Below are 21,873 nucleotides of genomic sequence, written 5' to 3'. Positions count from 1 at the left end.
TTACAGCTTGAATTTGGTTGTTAATTACTGTGACTTTGTTTGCTAATTGACTTTGTTTGTTAATTACGGTTTGACTTTTGCTAATAACGGTTTGACTTTGTTTGCTAATTACTACTTTGTTAATTACTACTTTGTTAATTACTGTTTGACTTTGTCTGCTAATTACTGTGACTTTGTCTGCTAATTACTGTTTGACTTTGTCTGTGTTTGCTAATTACTGTTTGACTTTGTCTGTGTTTGCTAATTACTGTTTTACTTTGTTTGCTAATTATTGTTTGACTTTGTTAGCCAATTACTACTTGACTTTGTTTGCTAATTACTTTGACTTTGTTTTCTAATTACCGTTTGACTGTGCTAATTGCTATTTGACATTGTTAGCTAATTACTACTTGAATTACTGTTTGACTTTGCTTGCTAACTACTGTTTGACTTTGTTTGCTATTTGCCAATTATTGTTTAACATTGTTTGCCAATTACTGCTTGACTTTGTTAGCTAATAACTACTTGATTTTGCTTGCTAATTACCGTGACTGTTGGCTAATTACTATTTGACTTTGTTTGCTAATTACTGACTTTGTTTGTTAATTACTGTGACTTTTTTTTGCAAATTACTACTTGACTTTGTTTGCTAACTACTGTTTGACTTTTTTTGCTAATTACTGTTTGACTTTTTTTTGCTAATTACTACTTGACTTTGTTTGCTATTTACTACTTGACTGCTAATTACAGTTTGATTTTGTTTTGTAATTAGTTAGATTTTGTTTGCTAATTACTGTTGTTTGCTAATTACTACTTGACTTTGTTTACTAATTACGGTTTAACTTTTTTTGCTATTAACGGTTTGACTTTGTTTGCTAATTACTGTTTGACTTTGTTTGCTAATTACTGTTTGACTTTGTTTGCTAATTACTATTTGACATTGTTAGCTAATTACTACTTGACTTTGTTTGCTGAATACTGTTTGACTTTGTTTGCTAATTACTGTTTGACATTGTTTGCTAATTACTACTTGACTTTGTTTGCTAATTACTACTTGACTTTGTTAGCTAAATACTACTTGACTTTGCTTGCTAATTACTGTGACTGTTGGCTAATTATTCAGGCGGAAGGTAGTAAATGGATGGATGTTGGCTAATTATGGTTTGACTTTGTTTGCTAATTACTGTTTGACTGTTTGCTACTTACTCTTTGACTGTGTTTGCTAATCACTGTTTGACTTTTATTTTTTTTTATTTTTTTTATTTTGCTAATTACTGTTTGACTCGGTTTATGAATTACTGTTTGACTTTTTATTGCTAATAACAGTTTGATTTTTTTTGGTATTTACGGTTTTGTCTACAAATTACTGTTTTTACTTTGTGTTTGATACTACTGTTTGACTTTGCTAATTAATGTTTGGCTTTAGTAGCTAATTATTACTTGACTTTGTTTGCTAATTACTGTTTGACTTTGCTTGCTAATTTCTGTTTGACTTTGCTTGCTAATTACTACTTGACTTTAGTAGCTAATTACTACTTGACTTTGTTAGCCAGTTACTGTTTGACTTTGTTTGCTAATTACTGTTTGACTTTGTTTGCTAATTACTGTTTGACTTTATTTGCTACTTACTGTTTAACTTTATTTGCGAATTACTGTTTGATTCTGTTTGCGAACTACTGTTTGATTCTGTTTTCTAATTACTGTTTGACTTTGTTTGCTGATTACGGTTTGACTTTGTTTGCTAATTACTGTTTTCCTTTGTTTGCTGATTAGGATTTGACTTTGTTTTGTTGCTAATTACTGTGACCTTTTTTTGCTAATTACATTTTGGCGGTGTTAATGACTGACTTAGTTTGCTAATTACATTTTGGCGGTGTTAATGACTGACTTAGTTTGTTAATATTACAATTTTAGCAGTGTTAATGACTGACTTAGTTTGCTAATTACATTTTGCCAGTGTTAATGACTGACTTAAGTTTGCTAATTACATTATTACATTTTGCCAATGTTAATGACTGAGTTAGTTTGCTAATTACATTTTGCCAGGGTTAATGACTGACTTAGTTTGCTAATTACGTTTTGGTTGTGTTAATGACTGACTTTGTTTGCTAATTAAATTTTGGCTGTATTACTACGAATAAATACACAATGACCATTTGGAACTCTTCCTACTAAACATGTTGTCCTTTTTTGGGCTAATTAGTCGTAATATAAAACTTTTTATCATATTTGACAAGTACTGCCATGTTTTTGCAATAAATGTTTTTTTTCCTGGAAAAATACACAATTATACTGTATTCACTTTTTTTGTGATGCATTTCTTTTATGTACGAAAAGTACTTTATAAATTATTTCCACGATTCACTAGTTCACAATCTACAAGAATTAACTACACACATGAATACATGCATGTTGGGTTTTTCATTTAGATATACATTGTAATTATCAGCTGACTGGATTACAAGTGTAACACAATAGTTTTACTAATATTATTATCACAAGATTAAACTGCAACGCATCATTTGAAGTTACACAATCTGCATGTAATTCTTATTTCCGACAGCAGGATGCGCACGCATCACACACACACACAGGATGTCGCTGTGTCCATTCACTTCTATTGCAAGTTGAAACAAAGCAGCCGTTTTTCTGGGGCCAATTAATGTGCAAAAAGTTTTGGAAACTTCACTTTGGTTCAAGTTCTTAGTCTTTAAGGGTTCCTACCTCAATGAAAGACCGCATTATTGAACGTCACGTCTGTTGGTCGTGTGCTTTTGTCGAGCGAAACTCTGGTGAGTCAAATGTAATTAGCTTGTAGCCTAGCATGCTAATCGAAGCTACATGGCTAATTGTTTACTCTTTTGAAATGACAGGAATCGCTCGGTTGTGTGAATAAAACCCATCAGAGGTATAGTGAGTGTAATGTGTCTTTTATACATACAGCTGTTGTATTGTTGTTTATCAGCATTTCAGTGCTAAACTAGCCATGTTATATTGAAATATTTTCTGTACAATAAACTAAAGGAAGCCATTTTTGTTTATTTCCATATTAATGTATAGGCAGCTGTTTTTGACTCTTTTCGTCAATTCATGCTATATAGGGGTGTAACGGTACACAAAAATTTCGGTTTGGTACGTACCTCGGTTTCGGTTCATTTTCGGCACAGTAAGAAAACAAAATATACATTTTTTGGTTATTTACCAAATTTTAACATTGGGAACACTATAATAATTCTGCCGACGTTAGTCAACATTAAACTTTCTCAAGTTGTTGCTCAGATTAAATAGAATGACAAAACTTTTCTTCTACATATAAAAAGTGCAACATTAAACAGTTGCAAGTCAACTCATCATGCTTAATTTATTACAGCATTTGGGAAGCCTGTAGTTGATTTTTATTATGTAAATGTTATATTTTTATCAACATGTGATAGCAGGGACCCTGCCATTCAAAACTAGGCCGCTGCATTACAAATGATTAATGTAACTATAGCTGAAAAAATGGTACAATAGCAATAGGAGAGACTATTCATCCATGAACACCATGGAGTTCATGTAGGCTTAATGATGCAGTTACACTATTATATCAACTTTCAGAGACAGAAACTCTTCACTTAACATAATGTCCTGCTTCAACACAGCTCAATCAACACAGAAAAAGGTAAAGTGAAATAACAGACAGGGCTTTGCTGTCCATAACACGCACACACACAGCAAAATGAGCTAACGTTACGCTAAAAGTGAATTAGCCTTCACCTCAAGCCAGGACTGCGAGTGAGCTGAGCTGCCGTTTAGCTTTCTAGAAGGTCAACAGGCTCATAGTGATGTTACTAGTAGTTGACTGGGAGGTGTTTATTATAATTTGGGTAGTCCGCTGCCTGATGCTTACCTGCTAAATGCTAAGCACTGACTACATGCACTCTGAATATGCACTGCTGTTTGGGTGTTACCGCTCTGAATACGCACTGCTGATTGGCTGTTTATCGCTCTGTTTGTAACCAATCAGATGGTTGTGTGGGTGGGACAATGCTGGGTGTCCGTGTGGAAACTCGTTCGGGACACCTCCGAACCGAACCGAAACCCACGTACCGAAACGGTTCAATACAAATACACGTACCGTTACACCCCTACAATAAACTAAAGGAAGCCATTTTGTTTATTTCCATATTAATGTATAGGCGGCTGTTTTTGACTCATTTCGCCAATTCATGTTGCATGACGAAGAAATAATGACAAACTACTGTTGAGTAGATATTTCAAATGCATAGAGAACATTGAAACACAAATATTTCAAAATACTGCTCTATGCGGGTTGTTTGTTTGTTTGTGTGACTGCAAATTGAAGATGGCTAGCCAGAATTGGGATCAGCACAATAGAAGTCATGACACGTGGAGGGTGTGACGTCAGCGACCGCTTCATCTGGAAAGAAATACAACCATCCCTTCAAACAGATACAACAGAATTAATCCAGGTAAATGGACATTGAGGAATTGGCTGAGACTAAATTTTTTGACTTGTATCTAATTACCCTGGATTTCCACTAATTGCGAAACGGCGGAAGAACATTTTCCTGTTTTTATTCAAGTCAATGTTCCGCGCGGAATGTCACCGACATGCCGTTGTTCTGCAAAAAAAAAATTTTTTGACGGACACCGAAACAAATCAATTTAGATAAAACCTGCCAGTGTCTGACAGAAAGTGATGCACCAACAGAAAAAGTATTTGGTTTACTTTCAAAATAAAACACTACGTCTTCAAGGCAGGGCCTATTTTACAATTTGAAATGTCCTAATGGGTGGCGACGGACGTGAAGTGTCAAAAGTTTTGCAGACTTAATCGAATGAGAACGTGCTGACACTGGAGGTCCAAAATTAAAAGAATACATGCATGAGATTTTTTCGTCTATAATCGGAAATCCGTCTTTTTATCTCTGTAAAAATATTATAAAATATTTTCAGTTTTTCTTAGTTTTTTCCGACCTACAATGTTTGTTAAATTATTGAACCGTCTCTTTGCCATTCCTGCAAACAACTACGTTTTTTCCGTAATGAGTACATTTTTTGATAATCCATTCCGGTTTACGGCCAGTGGTATAAACTACGATTTTCCATTAAAAATTATAAGCTACGGAGCTTCGATTTTTAAGTTAATAATTTTAACTGTTTGACTTTGTCTGCTAATTACTGTTTGACTTTGTCTGTGTTTCACTTTGCTAATTACTGTTTAAGACTTTATTAGTTAATTACTACTTGACTTTGTTTGCTAATTACTGTTTGACTTTGTTTGCTAATTACTGTTTGACTTTGTTTGCTAATTACTGTTTGACATTGTTAGCTAATTATACTACTTGACTTTGTTAGCTATTTATGACTTGACTTTGTTTGCTAATTACTGTTTGACTTTGTTGGCAAATTACTGTTTGACTTTGTTTGCTAATTAGTACTTGACTTTGTTAATTATTGTTTGACTTTGTCTGCTAGTGTTAGACTTTGGGATTCCTAATTACTGTTTGACTTTGTTAACTAATTACTACTTGACTTTGTTTGCTAATTAGTACTTGACTTTGTTAATTACTGTTTGACTTTGTCTGCTAGTGTTATAGACTTTGGGATTCCTAATTACTGTTTGACTTTGTTAGGTAATTACTACGGTACTTGACTTTGTTTGCTAATTACTGTTTGACTTTGGTTGCTAAATAGTACTTGACTTTGTTAATTACTGTTTGACTTTGTCTGCTAGGGTTAAGACTTTGTGATTCCTAATTACTGTTTGACTTTGTTAGCTAATTACTACTTGACTTTGTTTGCTAATTACTACTTGACTTTGTTTGCTAATTACTGTTTGACTTTGTTTGTCTGTCCCCAGACCCCTGGGTTATTTTCAGTCTTTTTCATTAAGTTCAAATCACATGCCTGGGAATAATATACAGGCATGTACCAGGCGGCTATTTGGGGGCCTGTGTCTAATATCAGCTGATACAGGAATTGATAAAGCAGGGGACTGGTTGTTGTGACGCGCAACAAAGCAACAAATGAAGTTGTTCATCGAGGCAAAACTGTGGTGGGTGTTGCCGTTCAGCACCTGTTGTTAATTGCAGGACCCAGTTTGTTTGCTTCTGCTCCTCTGGAAGGACAAGAAGAAACTTTTTGGGGTTCGCTTTAGTCCAACTGCCCTTATCACACGATTTGCGAGATCTCGTAGAAGTCTGCGTTATTTCGCTGCCTGACGGAGCCGCAACAGAACGGCGGTGGGAATGGGCCGGCGGCAGATGGCGGCGTCCGGTGGAAATCGGGGGTTATTTTTTTTGGGGGGTGGGGGTTATATCCACAATTGTCATATTGTGCGTTTTTTGTTGCTCTTTATTCAAAATGTTAGAGGAATTTACAAGACATTGCACATAAATAACATGTTCTATATACACAACCCAAAACCAGTGAAGTTGGCACCTTGTGTAAATGGTAAATAAAAACAGAATACAATGATTTGCAAATCCTTTTCAACTTATATTCAATTGAATAGACTGCAAAGACAAGATAATGCTTAAAACAACTATACAAGAACTGATGGGCAATTGAAATAGTCTATTGCTTAACATATTGCATTTAAGAACAGAGGCTGTTCCTTTTAGAATTATATGTAAACTTGTTTTTATTTGCAAAACCAACGCTGAAGATGTTGGGAGATGTGGTATATTAATAGCGCTAAACTGAACTCTTAACAGAAATAGCCTTTAAATGCAGCTATTAACACAATTATTTGATCATATATGCGTGGAAGTGTAACTGGTATGCTAAATAACAGGGGAATTCATCATGTTGTGTATTATGCAAATGAAGGATTCTGTAAAAGTACAGAGTGCATGTTAGCAGATAAAGTGGCTCTCCATCCATTCATCCATTTTCTACCGCTTATCCCTCACCATACTGTGCGCTAATATCCTTCTTATGCACTTTGAAAGGTCATCTAAATATGTGTTCAACTCAGGTGAACCTCCTTGACGCCTCCTTCGCCGAAGCAAACAAAGCCAAATGTCAGCGCTTTACACAAAAGTTGTATTCATAGAGTACTAAATATGTGCAGGATTAAAAATGCAGTTTCCCGACCAAGACATCTGGAGTAAAAGGAGAACATGGAGGTCTCAGAGAGGGTTATGATGGTTCTTTGAATGAATAATTCATGCAACATTTCTTCTGAGCTTTACTGGCAAATTAATTCATGTTCATGATCTGGGAACAGATGATTTCAATTTATCGTGTGTTATTGGTGGAAATAGTTTTGAAATATATATGATACATATTTTTCTCCTCTGGTCCTTATTTTCCGTAGGTCATGAAAAATATCAATAATTATCGATATCAACCGATATAAAACACTGATATCGTGATACAGTTTTTAGCCATATCGCCCAGCCCTACTAAAACCTTTTCAAAACAGGTCACTAAAGTTCCTCTTGGCTGCTGACATATCACACGCAGCGAGTAAGCACATAGATTGCTTAAAAAACAATTTTAAAGATTTTTTAAAAATATTTAATCCTTTCAAAATCATTAAAAATAGGAGTTGAGATCTAGCTGTTTATCTTTAAAAATATATAATTAGCGAGCTAATGTGTGTTTACTCAGCAATTCATACAAAATTATTTTATATGACAGTGTCAATGCTACTCAAATGTATAAACTTCTGTTTTACTTGTAATGTACCAACAAAATATTTGAAGGGGAAAAAAGGTCTAACAGGACTTTGAAAGTTAAGGAAAATTGTGTTTGGCTACTTGTGATGTAAAAAAAAAAAAAAGGAAAAGATTTTCAAATGAATCATGATTCTTATTTTTAACGATTCTGAATCAATTAAAAAATAAATAAATCAAAAACCGACTTAAAAAAAATCCCAAATATCTCCTTTGGAGCTATTTTAGTAGACATTTTGTTAAACAAAACCAGTTTTCTTTTAAGTAATACAAACATGTATCAAAGCTGTTTATATATTTTATGGAGGAATGTAGTTACGGTAATCATACAACTGGCCCCCAGTGTTATTAAAAAGTATTGATTTTGAATCGAGAATCGATTCTCAATCGAATCATTACCTTCAAGAATTGAATCGAATTGAATCGTTAAATATTTACACAAATATAATAGGAAGGAGATTCACGTGGCCCCATTCGTCGCAGTTTACCTGACACATGAAACTTGACAAATTGGGGGTTGCACTATCTCCTTAATCCACCAGATGGCAGAGTGTTGAATATCTGTATCTTATGTTTTGTGGCAATTCCAACTCTGACCACAGCGTTAGTTGCTTGTGCAGAGTGGTGCTTTCCATCACTTTCAGCAGACTGCATTGCAAAATGATTAAACCCCCCACCCCCAGACACACACACACACACACACACACACACACTGCAAACCAAGAAAGCACATATGTTGTTGGTGCAGTATTAGATCTTTATTGATTATTGCTGAATAGTGGTGAATCGGAAGACTCATGGCTACGGTAGATATGTCAAATAGTAGAGTTATCGCTAATGTTGCGGTTGAGGTGCAGTCCACTTCCTGGTTCCTCACAAAAATCCCGCGCCCAAATATTCGCGCTCCATCATCTCCTCCAAGTCCTTCCTGACATCCGGAAAGCCCTGCAGCACCTCCTGAAAGTCGTCCCAGGACAGACTGAAGCACTGGCAGTCGGTCAGCGCCTTCACTGTGGCCAGATGTTTGCCTCTGGACAGCACGCACACTTCTAAACACACACACGCACACACAGCTGAGCGTCGTTAATGAGCAAGCACTGATGTGGAGCACAACTGACAATTAATCCCAAATGAAATAAATAAACAAGCCAGCTTTTTGGGGGGGCTGCTTAGTTTAGAAAGACTTAAAGCCTGAGAATTAAACAAATCCCAACGGGAGAAGATAACGTATTTACTTTTAAAGATGCTCACATTGCAAATGTAGTCCTCTTGCATTCCTCTTTCTCTCACAACACATTTGTCATGTTTAAATAAAGCCTTATGCTATTGTTCAGCTGCTAGGGAGAAAGTCACGCGTGTTACACTCACAGCAATTTTAGAGCTGACTGCAGCACGGCTGCAACTTCCATTTATATTCTGTTACTTCCATTAATTGTTTGACTAGCTAATAAAACTTGACCAAATCCAGGACTTGAAATATGCGGACATACTTTGACTGCAATAGAGCGCACACAAGAGCGGTGGTGTGTGTGTCGGGTCAATGTACTGGAATTGTGTGAATGCCCTATGTGCGCAAGCCGCTGATACGCCTGAGCGGAAGTGAAAGGCTTGAATGTCCAGGGTAAGTGGAGTGTGTGGATGTCGGAAAGGTTAAAATCGGATGAGAAATGTGGGATATGTAGTAGGTTGTATGATGCCCATTCATTGTGAATGGGCAGAAAATTCCGGGAATTTGGGGAAAGGGAAAACATGTTTTACGTTAGATATATCGGAAAAGTAGTGTGGGTGGATGGTTGAAAAGGGCAAAATCGGGTTTATAAATGGCGCAACATTTTGAGTATTTAAGGCATTGTAGAACTATGAATATGTCCATTCATTTTAATGGGAATTTCCTGGAAATTTCGGTAAACCTGGGAATTTTAAAAAATCTTGATACTAGCACAATTGTCCTAGATCAGGGGTCGGCAACCCGCGGCTCTAGAGCCGCATGCGGCTCTTTAGCGCCGCCCTAGTGGCTCTCTGGAGCTTTTTCAAAAAATTTATGAAAAATGGAAAAAGATGAGGGGAAAAAAATCTATTTTTGTTTTAATATGGTTTCTGTAGGAGGACAAACATGACACAAACCTCCCTAATTGTTACAAAGCACACTGTTTATATTAAACATGCTTCACTGATTCGAGTATTTGGCGAGCGCCGTTTTGTCCTACTAATTTTGGCGGTCCTTGAACTCACCGTAGTTTGTTTACATGTATAACTTTCTCCGACTTTCTAGGACGTGTTTTATGCCACTTCTTTTTCTGTCTCATTTTGTCCACCAAACTTTTAAGGTTGTGCATGAAAGGTGAGTTTTGTTGATGTTATTGACTTGTGTGGAGTGCTAATCAGACATATTTGGTCATTGCATGACTGCAAGCTAATCGATGCTAACCGATGCTAACAGGCTATTTAGGCTAGCTATATGTACATATTGCATCATTATGCCTCATTTGTAGCTATATTTGAGGTCATTTAGTTTCCTTTAAGTCCTCTTAATTCCATGACACTATCTGTATGTAGTATGTCTTTAAATTTTTTGCGGCTCCAGACAGATTTGTTTTTGTATTTTTGGTCCAATATGGCTCTTTCAACATTTTGGGTTGCCGACCCCTGTCCTAGATGATATGAATGGGTTGGTGTTGGAATTTTTTTAAATTTTAAGATAACTTTTGTCGTCCCAACTAAGAGGAATGTTTTGAAGGTGGAATGGTCAAAAATGGGTGAATATTGTGGACTGTCATAATTTTCCAGGAAGAGGTGAAAACGGGGCTTTGGAAAACCGGGAGTTCTGGGAATTCCAGGAATTTTTTTGAACTTAGAAAATCGTAGTTTCATTGTCCAAGGTGAGTGGAGTGTGTGGACGGTGGATCTGTTCGAATCGGTTCAGAAATGTGGGTTATGGAGAGGTGCAATATTTGCCCATTCATTTTCAATTGGGAGAAATTCCTGGTAATTCCGGGAAAATATGCTTGGCGTTCGATATATCGGAAGAGTAGAGTGGGTGGATAGTTGAAAAGTCAAAATCGGGTTTAAAAATGGTGCAACATTTTGAGTATTTAGGGCATTATAGAACTAAAATGTCCATTAATTTTAACGGAAATTTCCTGGGAATATCGGGAAACCCGGGAATTTTTAAAAATATGTATACTAGCACAATTGTCCGAGATTATATGAATGGGTTGGTGTTGGAATTTTTTACATTTTAAGATAACTTTTGGTGTCCCAGCTTAGAGGAATGTTTTGAAGGTGGAATGGTCAAAAACACTTGAAAAATGTGGACTGTGATAACTTTCCAGGAAGAGGTAAAAACGGGGCTTTGGAAAACTGGAAGTTCTGGGAATTCCAGGAATTTTTTGGAACTTGGAAAATGGTAGTTTAATTGTCCAAGATGAGTGGAGTGTGTGCATGGTGGATCGGGTCAAATCGGTTAAGAATTGCAGGTTATGGAGAGGTGCATTAATTGGCCATTCATTTTCAGTGGGGAGAAATTCCTGGTAATTCCGGGAAAACCAGAACATTTTCGAAACCAGGAAACATGCTGTCTTAAATGTCCCAGGGTAAGTGGAGTATGTGGATATTGGAACGGTTCGAATCGGATGAGAAATGTGTGATATGCAGTAGGTGGTATAATGGCCATTCATTATCAGTGGGCAGAAAATTCCGTAAATACTGGAAATTTGGGAAAAGTGAAAACATGTTTTGCGTTTGATACATCGGAAGAGTAGTGTGGGTGGATGGTTGAAAGGTCAAAATCGGGTTAAAAAACGGCGCAACATTTTGAGAATGTTGGGCATTGTAAAACTATGGATGTCTATTTATTTGAATGGCAATTTCCTGGGAATTTCGGGATACCTGGGAATTTTAAAAAATATGGATACCAGCACAATTGTCTTAGATGATATGAATGGGCTGGTGTTGGCATTTTTTTTAAATCGGTTGAGAAATGTTAAAGTAGTAACAGGTTTAATTGAGAATAGGTATATTTGGAATTATTGTAATTTCGGGAAAACCGGGAATTTGAATGAAAAAAAATAACTTTTGTTGTCACAACTAAGAGAAATGATTTTGATGGTGGAACGGCAAGCAAGAGGTGAAAATAGGGCCTTGGAAAACCGGGAATTCTGAGAATTCCTAGAATTTTTTTTTACTTGGAAAATGTTAGTTTGATTGTCCAAGGTGAGTGGAGTGTGTGGGTGGTGGATTGATTCGATATGGTTGAGAAATGTGGGATATGGAGAGTTTTGTCAATTGCCCATTCATTTTCAATGGGAGGAAATTCCTGGAAATTCTGGGAAAACCAAAAAGTTTCAAAACCGTGAAGCATGCCAGCCAACATGCTTGAATGTCCAGAGTGAGTGGAGTGTGTGGATTGTGGAACAGTTCAAATTCAATGAGAAATGTGGGATATGTAGTTCATTTTATTATTCTCATTCATTGTCAATGTGGAGAAAATTACCCAAAATTCCAGTATAAAGGGAAAGGGAAAGCATGTTTTGTGTTTGATATATCGGAAGAGCAGTGTGGGTGGATGGTTGAAAGGTTGTAGTCTGATTTAGAATTGGCGCAAAATTTTGAGGGTTTTGGAGATTGTAGAACTATGAATACTTCCATTCATTTTAATGGAAATTTCCTGGAAATGTTGGAATTTCGGGAATTTTTTAAAATATAGATGCTAGCACAATTGTCCTAAATGATATGAATGGGTTGGTTTTGGAATTTTTAGAATCGGTTGAAAAATGTTGACGTAGTAACAGCTTTAATTTCGGAATTCGTGTAATTTCGGGAAAACGGGGAATTGGTACGAAAAAATATATATAACTTTTCTTGTCCCAACTAAGAGGAAGGTTTTGAAGGTGGAATGGTTGGAATCGGTTGAAAAATTTGGATTGTGAAAACTTTCCAGCAAGAGGTGAAAATAGGGCTTTGAGAAACCGGGAATTCTGGGAATTCCTTTTTGTCACCGGAAAATAGTAGTTTGATTTCTCGGTTGAGAAATGTGGAAATTGTGCAAGTTTGAAAAATGGCCCATTCATTTTCAATGGGAAAACTGGGAAATCTGGGTAATTTGGCATCATTTAAAAAAAATGTTTTGGGGAGCTCACGATTTCCGGTTGAGCCGAAAGTTTTGATACTTGAACGGTCCCGATCGGATGAAGATGCCAAAGTTTTGGGGCGGAATAATAACTAACAATTTTTTGGTACATACATTTTTTTGCTTTGGCATTCACACAATATTTGCGATAAGACATGAATCTATCAATAAAAAATGCGTTTGATAAAACCTTCAATAAATGTTTTTTTATTTTTCGTTGCATGGACAAAGCACTTGCGCAGTACTCATATTCACCAGCTTGAGGCGACAGAGAGCAACCTGAAGGGTTTTGACACAATCGTGGCGCCCAATGAACTTATTCACCGGAATGGTGAGGAAGGGAAAATTGGAATTTCCTGGTAACTTCCTTTTTAAGTAAAGTACCAATGATTGTCACACACACACTAGGTGTGGCGAAATTATTCTCTGCATTTGACCCATCACCCTTGATCACCCCTTGGGAGGTGAGGGGAGCAGTGAGCAACAGCGGTGGCCGTGCCCAGGAATCATTTTTGGTGATTTAACCCCCAATTCCAAACCTCGATGCTGAGTGTCAAGCAGGGAGGTAATGGGTCCCATTTTTATAGTCTTTGGTATGACTCGGCCGGGGTTTGAACTCACAACCTACCGATCTCAGGGCGGCCACTCTAACCACTAGGCCACTGAGTAGGTCAGCAATCATTTGCAATTTCTTCTGGAATTGCATTAATTAGTTTAATAAAGTAAATTCTGAGAGTGAAAAAATCTACTTTAGTGGGCTATATTGCATTTTTTTTTTTAAATGGCCTTCTTCCAATGAACTCCTCTTTGCGCCTTATGCTGAGTACAGCACAATTGTAGAGCAACAAATCCAGCCAGTATCTCTTCTCAGGTTCTGTTCTGCTGTTTGCCTCGTTGGCAAACAGGAAGCAACCTAAGTGGGTCAGAGCGGGCGCTTCCCCAGCCAATCAGCAGCGGGGGTCGTTTTTGCCACACGCTGCTTCTACCAGCTAGCTAAACTTCTAGAGTGGTCCGTCCCAGAAAACAACAGCGAGCCATGTTAGCTGGTTAGCTATGTGGCTTGCAGAAAAACGGCCGACTAATGAGCTCTTTGATGCTTTTTTTGCGTCCTCTGCCGTGGATATTTATTTGTGGTCTAGTTCTTGGGTCACAGTCACACATTTCGGGTAAAAAAGCAACCTCAGATGTCCACTCTAGAGGACGTTGGTTCTCAGAACCAATATAACTGCACTGGTGTTTGGTGCGAATCAGTGCCTCTAGAGCAGTGGTTGTTAACCTTGTTGGAGGTACCGAACCCCACCAGTTTCATATGCGCATTCACCAAACCCTTCTTTAGTGAAAAAAAAATATATATATACATTTTTTTCAAATTCAAGACAAAGTTCTATGTTTTTGGTAACACTTTAGTATGGGGAACATATTCTAAGTAATACAGACTTAATTTAGAGTTATTTGGTTAGGGTTAGGGTCAGGGTTAGAGGGTTAGGGTTATAATAAGGCCATGCCAAATAAGGCATTAATAAGTACTTAATAATGACTAGTTAAGAGCCAATATGTTACTAATTTGCATGTTAATAAGCAACTTATTAATGGTGAATATGTTCCCCATACTAAAGTGTTACCATGTTTTTTTTACTGGTGCATAAAATGAACCGTGCATGAACATCACCTTGTTCAAACAACAAAACCAACACAGTGCATTAACTCACAACAAATGACACACCTGCAAACCAGTGAGCTGTTGCCGTATCCGTAATACGCCGATAGGGAGAAGTTTGTATTTGCACGATGAGTCGGGTGTGTTTTGAACTCCGCCGAACCCCTGAGGCCGACTCACCGAACCCCTAGGGTTCGATCGAACCCAGGTTAAGAACCACTGCTCTAGAGTTTTGCGGGCTTTTTCTTTTTTAGCTTTTTTTGCTGTCTAAAATAGCTGAATTTGCAGCAGCTTAAAAAAAATGTTTTGAGGCCTTTTGTTATGTTATTTTATGAATTTGTGATACATGTTTAAACTTTTCCTTGAAACCTCACAAAGCACATGATCGCAACAGACATCGGGAAACAAACACTGTATTGATGTTTTACTTGTTTTATGCCGGCAGTAAAAGCACATACTCTGAGCTCCTTGTCAAATTCCTGTACCGTTTTAATGGATTATAACTAGGGATGTCCCGATCCGATATTGATATCGGAAATCAGTCCGATATTAGCCAAAAAAGTGAATATCGGATTTTATCGGACTGAATCTAAAAACTCCGATACAAGCTGTCCATTTACCGCTGCAGCACGTCTATAATAGGTGACTCTGGTTTGATCACACTCCAACACAGTAGGTGGCGGCAATGCCCCTTAATTAACGTTGGTGCCGGCCGCGGAAGAAGAGCGTCTCTGATCCAGCATGCGCAGCCCATGTGATCACAACAACGACAACGCGTGTGCTTGCAGCAAAGTGTAGTGATGTCGGCTGTGTGGAAGTATTTTAACCTAAACTCGGACAAAGACGTTGCCGCTAAATGCAACATTTGTCAGGGAAGGTTCAATACAAGCAACCTCATCGCACATTTGAAAAAACACTAAGAACATGAGGATTTTCGCGAGAGCAGAAAGGCGAAGCAACAAACCTCTGGCTCGCTTCAGCAACCCACGCTGGCCGAAAGCTTTGCAAGACGTGACAAACTACCACGGGACAGCAAAAAGGCAATGGCCATAACAGAAAAGATAGCCCAGTTTATTGTGCTTGATGTCCAGCCCCTGTCGGTGGTGAGTAATGTCGGGTTTAAACGCTTAATGGAGCACCTCGAACCTCGCTACATTATTCCTAGCCGCCACTACATTGTAGACAAAACTATACCCCAGATAGTCAGCACTGACTGATTATTATTTGTTTTATGCTCTTGTTATTAGAGTGATATGTTTATTGTGTTTACACTATTCTTCAGTGAAGACTAAGAGTAATTACTACATTGTTTTGGGCACAGTCAGTCAGTGAGACTGGAGCTGTGAACTCTTAACTTAGAGCAGTTGGACAGTGGACAATATTGTGTTGTTTTTGTTGTTTTTGTCCCCGCCCACAATTGTTTCCAACATATGCTGACAGTAAAAAAATAACTGAAGTGAACTTGAATTGTTTGCACTTTAAAACGTTTTTTTTTTTTTTAAATTGGATTTATTTAGGTTATTTTTCAGGGTCTTCTAATTTATTTTTAATTTATTCTATTCAATTGTATAATTATGTTGGTATTAGTGGTTATTTTGCACTTTAAATATAACATTTTGTTTTTATTGGATTTGTTGAGGTAAAACTCTTATGTTGAAGGTTAAAATTTATGTAACCAATTGGTTAATAATAAATGGGTCAGTTTTTCCTATACCTACTCTTGCTGACTATTGTTTTCTGTTTTAACACTACAACATCAGTAACAGTAACATCACTTTATCAAGCCTTTTCTAACATTCCACACAACAAAATAAGGAATAAATATATGTATGATTCGTGCCTATATCGTATCGTATTGATATCGGTATCGGCCAATACTCAAGGCTACAATATCGGTATCGTATCGGAAGTGAAAAAGTTGTATCGGGACATCCCTAATTATAACTAATAATAGTAATCATTCATTATAATACGTTTTAATGTTGTAAATGTGATGTTTTATGTATTTGTTTACTGTTTTTAATGTAACCTTACTGCTGCCCTCTTGGCCAGGTCTCCCTTGGAAAAGAGATCTTTGATCAATGGGATTTTACCTGGTTAAATAAAGGCTAATAATAATAATAATTACAGAAAGAAACACCACCAGACATTCTCTGTGTATGTTTTACGCTTGAAAAGTGTTTGTCCATCCTAAATATTCATTTATGTTCCAACACATTTACCCCCGCGTGTTAAGCCCATTTGTAAACTCATTTTTGTTGGTGGTTGAGTGACGATGAGAAATTACCGACACTCCCAACATCTCTGTTGCCTCTGTGCTAAGTCAGCATTGCAAATGAAATTAAAGCTGCAAGCAGAATGGAATGTACTCAAGGACACATTCCATTGCAGAAAATTACGCCTTTTCGGCCAAAAAGTGAGGGGTAGTTGCGGATTTTGGACAAAGTTGCGAGGCCGCGCATAACTTGCCAGATCGTTGAATTTGTGTGAATTAGCACGATTGTACGTTGCCAACTAGTGGCCTGGCATGCGTACCACACGCAATCCTCTTGCCAATAAATTGTGTGTTTACTTTTTTAGTGTTTTATTTTGACAGAAGAACTGACACATTCATATTTGTGTCCCCGATGCTAAATTTGGGCATCACAACATGTTTAGAACTCCAGGGAATTGTTGTATGAGGAGATTTTAGGTAAACGCTCAGGACGAAGGAGCACAAAGTCCTAAAGTCAACCTTTACTTCTGTTAATCTTTTATTTTGGTAATGCTTTATTGTTCCTAATCTGCCTCCCCAAACATCAACAACACAGGCATGGTAATCCGTACAAAAACTGTTGTTACTTTTTTAAATCACAGCCAGGATTAGTGGGAGTTTTTACTGGAAACCATTTTAGCAGACAGATGACGGAGAGATTTGGTTAAAAACATTTCACCGGCAATATCTTGCAATCTGGATTATTGTTTTATTTTCTTTTTCTCTCTGACCCGGCATGTTTTTGTATCTGTGATGGCGCTAGCTGGCTATTTCTCGTCTCAGCACCGTTCATATTTGAACCGATACTGCACCAATTCCCGGGACTTGGGAAACCAATTTTTTGGTGTTTTTGTGTTAGTAAATGTTAATTGTTTGACAATAAAATTGTCTTTTTTAATATAACATTTAAACATTATCTTATTATGAGAACTGTGCTCTCCAGTTACAATATCTTTTTGCTTTTTGTTTTTGTTTTTGTTTTGTTGTGTTTTTGCATGTTTATTTTATTGCCTGCAGTGTATGAGTGTATGTTTTTGTGTGTGTGGATGAGAGATTGTTTGTGTTTGCTTGAATGGTCCAGTTGTGTGCATGTTTGTGTTGTGTGTCTGTGGCCCACAGTCCTTGACCATATGCCCTCTTCTCTTGTTCATGTTTCATGAACAGAGGAATGATTTATCTGACCATGATCACACACCCTCTTCGTCCTTTCATGTTTCTGAAATAACTCTATATGGATAGTTCTGATAGTGAATTCTCCTCTGAAATAGAGGAGAATGAAGATTTGATAAACTCCCACAATTTGGAATCGATCAGTTTCTCAGACGACATCAACTACAAATCACAAAGATTTATGAGCGAAATGGACCCAGATAGAAATGCTCCTCAAAACACCAACAATGATTGTTTATATTATACTGACGTCACATTTGATAAAACATTTATGCAAGATAATAACATATCTTTAGTACATTTTAATAGCAGGAGTCTATACTCTCATTTTGATGATATCCAGGACTATTTGAATCAATTCAAATCTCCTTTTAATATTATAGGTATTTCAGAGACATGGATGAATGAGAATACAAGTAATGAGTTTGAAATAAATGGGTATGAAATGTTTTGCACCAACCGTAAAAATAAGAGAGGAGGAGGTGTGGCTCTGTATGTGGACAAAAACATCAGCTGTAGTATTGTAAATGATATGTGTTTAGCTGTTGAGGAACTCTTCGAATGCGTCACTGTGGAATTATCATTTTCAAATAGGAAACACATTATTGTAAACTGCGTTTATAGGACACCAGGATCCGACTTGAAAATATTTAATGAATGGATGGAAACATTATTTAAGAGAAACAAAAAATATATAGTATGTGGTGACTTTAATATCAACCTTTTGAATCCTAATAAACACAAACACACTGCAAAATTTATTGACACCATGTTCTCCATGGGCTTATTCCCACTGATCACACGACCCACAAGAATCACAACACACAGCATCACACTTATTGACAACATATTTTGTAACTTTGTAGATCAGACTGTAACTGGAGGCTTGTTAGTTAGTGACGTCAGTGATCATTTACCCGTGTTCATGGTGTACAATATTAACTGTAAAACATCCAAACCTGTAAATAGTGAATATCATCGTAGAGCCACAACAGAAAGATCATTAACAGCACTTAAGAATGATTTAGCGAAACAAAACTGGGATTCTGTTTTTCAAACGTCAGATATAAATGCAGCTTATAATTTATTTCATGACATTTTTTTCTCACTTTATGATACACACTGCCCCATCAAAAAATGCACTATAACTAACTCCACAAAAACTCCATGGATAACCAAAGGGCTTGCAAACGCTTGCAAAAAGAAAAATTATTTATATCAGACTTTTTTTAGGCATCAAACCATAGAAACAGAACAAAGGTACAAAACATATAAAAATAAATTAACCAGCATATTAAGAGCAAGCAGAAAAGAATACACCACCAAACTATTAATCCAAAAGAAAAATGATATAAAGGGAATTTGGAAGGTATTAAATACAATTATTGGGCATGGTTCAAGCAGTCCTTGTTATCCAGAGTTTTTTGTTGAGAACGACCAAATCATTAGTGACAAGAAGATGATTGCTGACGGCTTCAATATGTTTTTTGTTAATATTGGGCCTGAGCTGGCAACAAAAATCCCAATTAATGATGAACAGCCCATGGAACTTATTGAAAAAAGTCCTTACTCGATGTTCCTTACTCCGACTGTCGAAAAGGAAGTCTTAGAGATTATTCAGAAAAGCAAGAACAAAACATCACGTGACATTTATGACCTCGACATGAGGACGGTCCGGAACGTAGCGGAAGAAATCATCAAACCATTCACATACATCTGCAATTTATCTTTTCAACTTGGACAATTTCCTTCACAAATGAAACTCTCAAAAGTCATCCCCATCTTCAAATCTGGAGACAAACACCACAGTTGTCAAAAATATTGGAAAAATTATTTGATAATAGACTTCGTGGCTTCATTGAAAAGCACACATTATTATATGATTGTCAATATGGGTTCCGACAAAATAGGTCAACTTCATTAGCTTTAAGTGATTTAATAGAGAACATTACTAATGGTATCGAGAAAAACAAATTTGTTATAGGAATTTTTATTGACCTGCAAAAGGCTTTCGATACCATTGACCACCAGATTTTGGTAAATAAACTGGAAAACTATGGCATAAGGGGAGTGGCAGGGAAATGGCTGAAGAGCTACTTGAATGAGAGACAGCAGATTGTTCAGATCGACCAACATCAATCTACATTCATGAACATAACCTGTGGAGTCCCCCAGGGGTCGATACTAGGACCCACACTATTTATAATGTATATCAATGAAATATGTAAAGTATCAACACTGCTGAAGTTCATCCTCTTTGCTGACGACACAACCATTACATGTGCAGGTGACGACCTGAAGCAACTTTTGGCCTCTATAACTGAGGAGATGATCAAGTTAAAAACTTGGTTTAATACAAACAAATTGTCTCTCAATTTAAAGAAGACCAAAATCATGCTCTTTAGCAATCGCAAAGGTGAAATACCCATCAGGATTGTTATTGATGATACACCAATAGATTATGTTCAACAAAATTCATTCTTAGGAGTGGTAATAGATGAAAATATCTCATGGAAGCCTCATATAAGTTACCTGCGGAAAAAAGTTGCTAAATGTGTTGGAATGATGAGGAGATCATGTCATTTATTGAACACCAATGCTCTGCTGTTATTATATCATTCATTTATTATGTCATATTTAAACTATTGTGTTGAAGTCTGGGGAAATTGTTATAAATCTCATCTACAGCCTTTAGTCACTCTGCAGAAAAAGGCCATTAGGATTGTGTCCAATGTTCACTACAGACATCATTCAAATCCACTATTCATGGAGTTAAAACAACTTAAACTGCACGATGTGGTCAATTTTAAAACTGCTCAAATTATGTTCAGGGCATCCCAAAACTCTCTACCATCCAATATACAAAACCTATTCCAGGATAGAGATGCTCACCATAGTTACAGTCTAAGAGGAAACAACAAATTATATTTTCCTAAATTTAGAACAACTTTAAAATCAATGTGCATTTCAGTGCGTGGAGTCAGTTTGTGGAACAACTTAGGGGACCAGTTAAAAACCTGTTCTAGCATGATCACATTTAAAAGACTGTTTAAAAAAGAAGTACTGAAGAAGTACGAGGAGGAAAGAGAGTGATGCCCTCAGCACGGAGCGATGAGAGAGAGGTGTATGGTCAGAGAGTGTTTGGGCCTGTGTGTGTGTGTGTGTGTGTGTGTGTGTGTGTGTGTGTGTGTGTGTGTGTGTGTGTGTGTGTGTGTGTGTGTGTGTGTGTGTGTGTGTGTGTGTGTGTGTGTGTGTGTGTGTGTGTGTGTGTGTGTGTGTGTGTGTGTGTGTGTGTGTGTGTGTGTGTGTGTGTGTGTGTGTGTGTGTGTGTGTGTGTGTTTTGTCTCATCTTGTCTTGTCTCATAGTAAAGTTAAAGTTAAAGTACCAATGATTGTCACACACACACTAGGTGTGGCGAGATTATTTATAATAACAGTGGTACTATTGTATTGTTAGTGTACAGGAGCTCTTCTTGTTTTTGTTTGTATAGTATTGTTCTTGTATTATATTGTTTATGTTAAATGTGGAGTGAGTGAGAGGGGTTGGGATATTATAAGCATTTGCTTCATCCAACCCCTTTTCAAGCCTTGCATAAATGTCACTGGCAAAATGTAAAAAAAAAAATTAAAAAAAAAAGTGTGTTGTTGTACTGTGCAGGTTTGAAATAAATAATTCAATCAATCAATCAATATCTTGTGTTATCACATTTGAGTCTCATTTGTAATGCAGTTTCACTTGCAAGATTGTAGGACTGTATAGGCCAGTGGTGTCCGAACTATGGCCCACGGGCAAAGTGCGGCCCGCCAGCGTCTTCTTTTTGGCCCGCGAGACGTCATGAGTTTAACTAGATGAGGCAATTCCTGAAGGAATTGCGTTTGAATGCTCCAATGCTGAAGTTGAACTGAAATGTTGACAGAATGTAGTTTGAATGTTGGAATAGTTTGAATGTTGGAATGGTTTGAATGTTGAAGAATTTGAATTTCCAGGAAAACCGGA

The 21,873-nt window shown here is 37.0% G+C and overlaps 1 protein-coding gene and 1 long non-coding RNA gene across 3 annotated transcripts in view; one reads left to right on the top strand and one right to left on the bottom strand.

Moving 5' to 3' along the window:
• The first annotated feature begins 4,365 nt into the window (after positions 1–4,365).
• LOC133613372 (uncharacterized) overlaps positions 4,366–21,873 on the top strand; it is a 37,048-nt gene continuing 19,540 nt past the window's right edge. The window contains exon 1 of the long non-coding RNA XR_012050783.1: positions 4,366–4,451. This is a non-coding gene — a long non-coding RNA (uncharacterized lncRNA). The remainder of the gene's footprint in view (positions 4,452–21,873) is intronic.
• Positions 8,404–21,873, bottom strand: part of hcn5 (hyperpolarization activated cyclic nucleotide-gated potassium channel 5) — a 42,336-nt gene continuing 28,866 nt past the window's right edge. For both annotated transcript variants that reach the window (XM_061970871.2, XM_061970870.2), the window contains one exon: positions 8,404–8,716. In XM_061970871.2, the coding sequence (XP_061826855.1) occupies positions 8,541–8,716 (176 nt within the window). In that variant the 3' untranslated portion in view covers positions 8,404–8,540. The remainder of the gene's footprint in view (positions 8,717–21,873) is intronic.

Source organism: Nerophis lumbriciformis, linkage group LG13 (genome assembly GCF_033978685.3).
Source record: "Nerophis lumbriciformis linkage group LG13, RoL_Nlum_v2.1, whole genome shotgun sequence".
NCBI lineage: Eukaryota > Metazoa > Chordata > Actinopteri > Syngnathiformes > Syngnathidae > Nerophis > Nerophis lumbriciformis.
This window is presented reverse-complemented; position numbering and strand designations above follow the sequence as displayed.